General features: G+C 40.5%; 1 protein-coding gene across 1 annotated transcript; it reads right to left on the bottom strand.

Moving 5' to 3' along the window:
- Positions 1-19: 19 nt before the first annotated feature.
- On the bottom strand, positions 20-5,944 carry UBAC2 (UBA domain containing 2; the record flags this gene model as incomplete). Its single annotated transcript, XM_010189393.1, has 3 exons — positions 20-130; positions 572-691; positions 5,817-5,944. Coding segments are annotated over 3 exons (359 nt in total), but the record flags the coding sequence as incomplete, so codon positions are not given.
- Between the last annotated feature and the right edge of the window lie 897 nt (positions 5,945-6,841).

Here is a 6,841-nt window from a genome sequence, read left to right as displayed (position 1 = left end):
TGAATCCATTAGGAGCTACTTACAAACCAGAAGGCAAGCTGTTGATGGTGATGCCAAAGACAGACTGAGCGATTTCTACAAGGAGGAGATCAAACAAAGCTGAGAGCATCCAAGCACCCAGTAAAAAGGACTGGAAAGAAAAAGTTTAATTTTAATTAATTAAACAGTTTAAAAATAAGGTTTTAATATATCTCCAAATAAAAGAAAAAAAACACCAAGAAAACCACTATACAGTTTCAATTAAGACAAATAAAATCCTTAGCCCAACATAATTCCAGATGTACATGTCTAGATATTGAAGGATTAAGAGTTAGATTTGTCATGAAAATTAAATTCTAGGGGTCTGGTAACTTTCAACTGCTGTAGCTGCAACCTTTAATTAGAATAATTCACTGACTGAAAGATATCAATCTAAATACAGATTTATGAAAACTAAATTCTCTTAAAAACTCTTTAATATGCATTTCTATACAAAAATGTCAGTAATAAAACTGCAATATTAATCCAAAACTACAAGACTCTAAACAGTGCAGAAAACAGTTTTGGTTAAAAAGAAGTAACTTGAACTTACTGAAAATTTTCTGCTGCCGTATCTTCTTTCAAATATTCTAAAGTTGTAAATAAGCAGACTGCTGCTGAACGTGTCTTTCAGATCCAGGCATATTGTTCTCCCACATACAAGTCTCCAAATCTGGAACATTAAAGATCACGTTAAGTCCCTCTTCCTTCAAGAAAATTCTTTACAGAATTTGGGCTCAGAGCAAGTATAATATCAAAGTCAGAAAAAAGAAATGCAGCACATTTAAGGAGGGAAACAAAGAGTAGAATGTTACGGAGAGTTCAAGAAGTCTGTTTAAAAATATTTTCAAGGAAGAGGTCTATGTGTTAGAAAAAAATCTACAATTTAAGTGAAGTCAAATGCATTTTTATGTCCCAAGTTAACATTTACAAATAAAAAACAGAAATTACAAGCCTAGTGAATTGCAGAATTACAGAAAAAATGTTTTTGAAGTGACCTCCAGATACCAACTAGTCCAGTGTACTGCTCTAAGCAGATGTAGTCAGATCAGCTTACTTGGGCTCACGTCGAGTCAAGTTCTGAACACCTCCAAGGATGGAGACTCCACAGTCTCCCTGGGCAACCTATGCCAGTGTTTGGCCACCCTCAAGGTTTAAAAAAATAAATCAAATCATTACATTCGGGCAGAAATTCCCATATTTCACATTGCACTACCTCAGTGCACCTCCAGGCAGAGTCTGGCTCCAGCTCTATAGCTTCCCATAAGGTACCTGTAGACAGCAATAAGGTGTCCTCTTTGCCTTCTCTTCTCAAGGCTAGGCAGACACAGCGCTCTCAGCCTCTCCTTGTATGTCACATGCCCCAACCCTGCGACTGTTTTGGTGGACCCGCTCCAGTGTGTTCCTATCCTTCTTGTATTGAGGATCCCAGAACCAGGTACTTGTGAGACCACATCTAGAGCACTGCGTCAACTAAAGGCGCAGGGTCACCTGGCTTGGCCTATGGCCACACTCTCACTAATACAGTTCAATAGGTGGTTGGTCGTCTTGACCGCAAGAGCCGTGCTGTTGACTCTTGTTGTCCACCAACATCCACAGGTCCTTCTCTTCAGCATTAGTTACCAAGCACTGTTGCAGGCTAGGATTATTCCATCCCAGAAGCAGGACTTTCCAATTCATGAAGCTCCTGTCAGCCCATTTCTTGGGTTTGCCAAGGTCTCTCTGAATAGCAGCCCCGTCTTCCAACATATTGACTATTTCCACCAACTTCGGATCATCCACAAACGTGCTTAGAGTGCTCTCCATCTCATAATTCAGGTCACTAATGAAGACATTAAATGGTACTGGTCCCATTACTGACCCCTGATGGGCCTCCCCCAATTAATGCCTGTCAGGTAGACTTTGCACCAATGACCATCACTGCATTGAGAGTCTAGCCAATTTTTCATCCATCTTCTTGTCCAGTTATTCAGTACATACCCCATCAATTTGGCTTCAAGGACACAACGGGAAACTGGGTTAAAGGCCTTGCTAAAGTCAAGGTATGCAAAATCCACTGACTCCCCCTTGTCCGAAGTGTCACTTGCCTCATGGAAAAAAGCAACCAGTTGATAAGGCATGCTTGCTCAGAATCACAGAATGGTTGAGGTAGGAAGGGACCTCTGGAGATCATCTAGTTCAACATCCTCACTCAAAACAAAGTCAACTAGAGCAGGTTGTTAATTGAGCATATCCAATCTAGTTTTGAATATTTCCAAGGATGAAAATTACAAAAATTCTCTGAGGAACCTGTTGCTCTATGCAATCCTCTGTGCAGATGCTCTGTCCTGCTGTCCACGTTATGAATGAGGACACTAAACAGTACTGACCCCCATATTAATCCCTGGTGTACACTGCTAACAATTGGCTTTCAGCTGGACTTTTTGCCACTGATCACAACCCGGTTCAGTCAGCTCTCTACTGTAGAAGTCCTTGATGCCCTTCATGTCTGTATGTCACAGCACTCCTATCACATGAGCTAACCCACCACATCTCCATGACTCCAATGAGATCATAGCCCTGTAATGACATATGACCTTTAATTCCTCTTATTTGTTGCCTATGTAGCATGCACTAGCATACAGACACTTGAGAGGTGCGCAGTCATGCTGACTTCCCAGAAAACATATGGGAGTGTTCCACATAACACTGTCCCATGTGCACTTCCTTATTTATATCCATACGGTTGAAGTAGGTCCTCTTCAATCCTGTTTTGTTGGTTACAAGATCCCTTCTGTTCACATCACCATGGCTAACCCAGTCTGCCACCTCCTTACTTGACTGTGAGTTGTCATGTCCCTCCTGTGTTGTTCTTGTCTTAACGTTCTCCTCACCAAGCTGGCCCGACTGTGAGCAAAGGTGCTTTCATCCCATTTGGTCAGGTGGATTATATCTCTTCCAAGCAGTCCTCAATCCTCAGAGAGGTTCCCATGGGCGCAAAACTCAAAGCCCTGTTTTTGACACGAGCTGTGCAACCAATTATGACCCAAAGTGAAGTCAACATCACCTTGGTTGGCTGCTCCCAGTCACCTTCATGTCCTGTATGTGTTGAGAAATGGCTTCTATAAAGATGTGCTCCATGACCTTCCTAGGGACCAAGGTAAGGCTGAGACACCTGATGTTACCTGGATCCTCCTTCCTGCCCTTCCTGAAGACGGGTGTGCTGTCTGCCTTTCTCCAATCATTGCATACCTCCACCAACTGCCATGACCTTTCAATGATGCTAGAGAACGGTCTCACAATCACATTTCTGGCTCCTTTGGCACCCTCAGAGGCATCCCACCTGTTTACACTAACTTGTGTGTATATAGTTGGGTTAAGAGATCCCTAAGATTATTCTTCTCAGCAGTGGACACTGCTTCACCACCACAGCCTCTGCTAGGAGGCTTATGGACCTTGGAGGCCTGAAGGCAACACATACTAGTATAAACTAGTAAATATACCTGCCTGAATACCTCAGCCTTTTGCATATCCCTTGTCACTAGGTCCCTATGAGAGCTGGGCCCACACTCTCCTTAAGCCTTTCTTCTGCTGCAGATGTACTTACAGAACCCTTCCTTGCTGCCCTTCACTGCCCTCGCTAGTCTCCAGCTCAGCTTTGGCTCTCCCTGCTCCCTCTCCTAAGTCACAGCCTGCGAGGCATTCTCCTCTCCACGGAAGCCCAAGTGCCAACACACTGCCTCAGCCTCACGTTTCTCAAGGTCTTTAGGCCTCAACCAATGGTTCTGCCTCCAACAGAGCAAAGGACTGAAGAAGAAGTGGGAGCTCACTGTTCTAGCTGACCCATGTCAACATGCCCAGTGTTAAAACCCGGCCCCAGTACCACCCCTCCTGAAGTCAAAACTGGCAGGGCTGTTACCTTGCAGCTGAACACTTCATGATACACATTGACTGAACAGCCCTCATATAGACTACGTAAGGCTTCCAAGTCTAACTGTGCTTGACTTTAGCCAGCCTAAAAAACACATAGTCTGATGTAATCAAGATTCTTCATTTTACACACAGTTTCTTCACTGCTCTCAAGGGTCCTCTTTATGGAGACAAAGAACTTTTAGCTATTTTGCCTTCCAAATCAAATACACTCCTCTTCAACTGCACACTTTATTTCCTATGCTCTCTACCAGAAATACACTCCAACAAGTGTTAACATCCAATATCCAAAATGTGCGTTCAGTCCCTGGAAATACTCCATTCCATTGAACTCAGCCCTGCAGATGAATTTATTCTAAACAAATTCTCTTTTAAGTGTCCTCATTTGAATACTAGCATCAGATACAAGTTAAATGATCTGCTCTCCCTCATCTCAGAGGTACACAAATATCTCGTATATAGCTTACTCCAAACACTATGAAGGTAAGTGAAACAACAATTTCAGGAAAGAAAAAAACTCAAAACCACAAGTTCCCCAAAGCATCACAATAAAAGTATCACAGGTTCTACAGATACTTGAAAATGTTTGTGTGTTTATGCTTAAGACACAATAAAGATGGTTTCTCTGAATAAAACACAGCTACTACTGTTTTTCTGCAGATCAAACAAATGGAAAGAGAAGGCTCTTCTAAAGACAAACTGCAAAACAAACAATTAAGCACCCCAAACCCATAAAATTTCCATTTAAAACTTGAATAATTTCTCAGACTTTCTCCTCCCCCTCCCTGAACACTTGGTTATAACACTTTTAAAAGGCAGGCATTAAGTTATTTAGTTTTGCTGCACAGCATTAGCAAGGCGCTTGGAAAATATAAGCAGTGCCCTTGCAGAGTTGTACTCTATATCATTACAATAAAGCTCTTGTTCTTGACAAGAAAGATCACCAGGAGTGCACCAGCATGGAGAATCACTCACTAGGCCTAATAATCTTTTAAGGCTCACAGGCTACAGTTGGCATCCTCAAAGACATTAAGTTGACTACATACTTCTTTTTTTTATCTACCTGTAAAACATATGGGATAAGATAATTACAAAGGTATTTGCTGACCTGTCTCTGTTAAACAGTAATATGCCACTTCCAAAAAAGAAAAAAAAACTCAAATCCTCACAAAACTTTTCTAATAATTTCTAAGTGCATTATCTCAACAATGACAGCAAATACTAGAGGATTCTTAATTAAGCCAAGAACAAATCCTTACAAAATGCAATACCTAAAAGATAAAATACCTCAGTCCTAACTGGGAATAAGCAACAAATGTCTAGTAAAATAATTAAATAATTCCACACATTACTGAGGAACATGGCAAAGGTGGAATCTTCAAATTAGAAGCAGCCTCTTTAACAGGGAAATTTTCGTTTCCCACAACTAAAATTGTGGGAGCAGAAGTTACAGAGCAAAGGTTATGGCCTCTGTTGTTAAAATCAATCATATATATAATCAGAGTGCCGGATCACAACAGCCCTCTTCAGCCTCAAGCACTAAGCACAATAAGATATTGATATTTTTATCAGAATACTCGTATTATTACATGGGTTAAATCACACTGCATTCACAGCATGCTTCCAAATGCCAGGGGCTGGAATGAAAAATGATACAAACCTAATCATTTCCCAGACAAAAAAAAGCAGTGAAAATCTGTGTTGATAGCTTCAGATCAACACACTTTTTTCCAAAAAGTGGCCTACTGGGGTGACATAAAGTTAAGAACAAGCTCGTCTACAACAGTGAACAAAGAGAAAGGACCAGAGGAGAAACAGACTGGAAAAAAGAAATTGAAAAAAGAGCATAGTTTGCAGTCTCTTTGCACACAAAATGAACTGACTCTTACCTGAAAATCCTCCTTTATAGCTTGTAGGTTATATGCAAAGAACTTCTGATAATGTTGGAAGAGCAGAGTCAACAGGATCGAGATGGCACTTGGGACTAATAACAAACTCTTGGACAAAGGTGCTTTATCTTAAAGATAAAAACAAACAAAAAGCCATTTTAGAGAAGGATCTCTCATATTTAAGAAGTGACATTTTTAAACAGGTGATTGGAAAACATAAGAGCAGTGGCACCACCTTGACCTTTTATCTCAACAACTTCCCAAGTTCACAACAATTTGCAAATAGGAGAAACACACCAACCAAAGGAAGTCTTTGGAGATATTAAGGACAGTTAAATATTAATCAGACATTCTGTTTCCAACATTCTCTTGTGAAATTAATTGTTTGGCTATAATTAAACCTAAGCTTTCCGCACCTATAGAGGTCATGCCATCCTATGCAGCCATCCTAAGGCTCAATCATGTTTCAGGAAATTTAAAAAAAAAAAGTCACTCTTTTTTTGTTAGCAAAATATAGAAGCACAGCTAGTTAAACCAAATACCTGTTTCCTTTGCATTGGGGATTAAGATTAGCTTTTATTCTACAGGCTATGAAACAGGAACTACTTGAATAAATGTCCTGAATAAACTGACTTTCTCTTCACCACACTTGGATCCATCATTGAAGGAAAAATATCTAACTTAATTTACATAACATTCACCTTTCTTTCATTCCATCATTACAATTAATAATAAAGATATTAATAACATCAGGACTTTTGTGAAATCAGAACTTCTTTCCTCCTAGCAGCATGACTTTCAGAAAGGACACTCAGAAGAAAGCAAGCAGCAAAGAGAGAAACCTGCAATACACATTTACTAAATGCTGTCAAGTGGGACACCCAGCAGGAGCATACCCAGCAATTTACCCTGAGCTGTTGGAGCTGATGCAACAAAACACAAACTCTTGCCCAACAATTCAAGCCAATACAGAAACTCGGAAATATTATTTCTTCTGTGTCTTTTCCCCTTTTCACACATGCAAC

This window comes from Mesitornis unicolor, unplaced genomic scaffold, assembly GCF_000695765.1.
Source record: "Mesitornis unicolor isolate BGI_N332 unplaced genomic scaffold, ASM69576v1 scaffold43537, whole genome shotgun sequence".
NCBI classification, from domain to species: Eukaryota; Metazoa; Chordata; class Aves; order Mesitornithiformes; family Mesitornithidae; genus Mesitornis; species Mesitornis unicolor.
The sequence above is the reverse complement of the archived record's forward strand: the minus strand, read 5'-3'. Positions and strand labels throughout refer to the sequence as shown.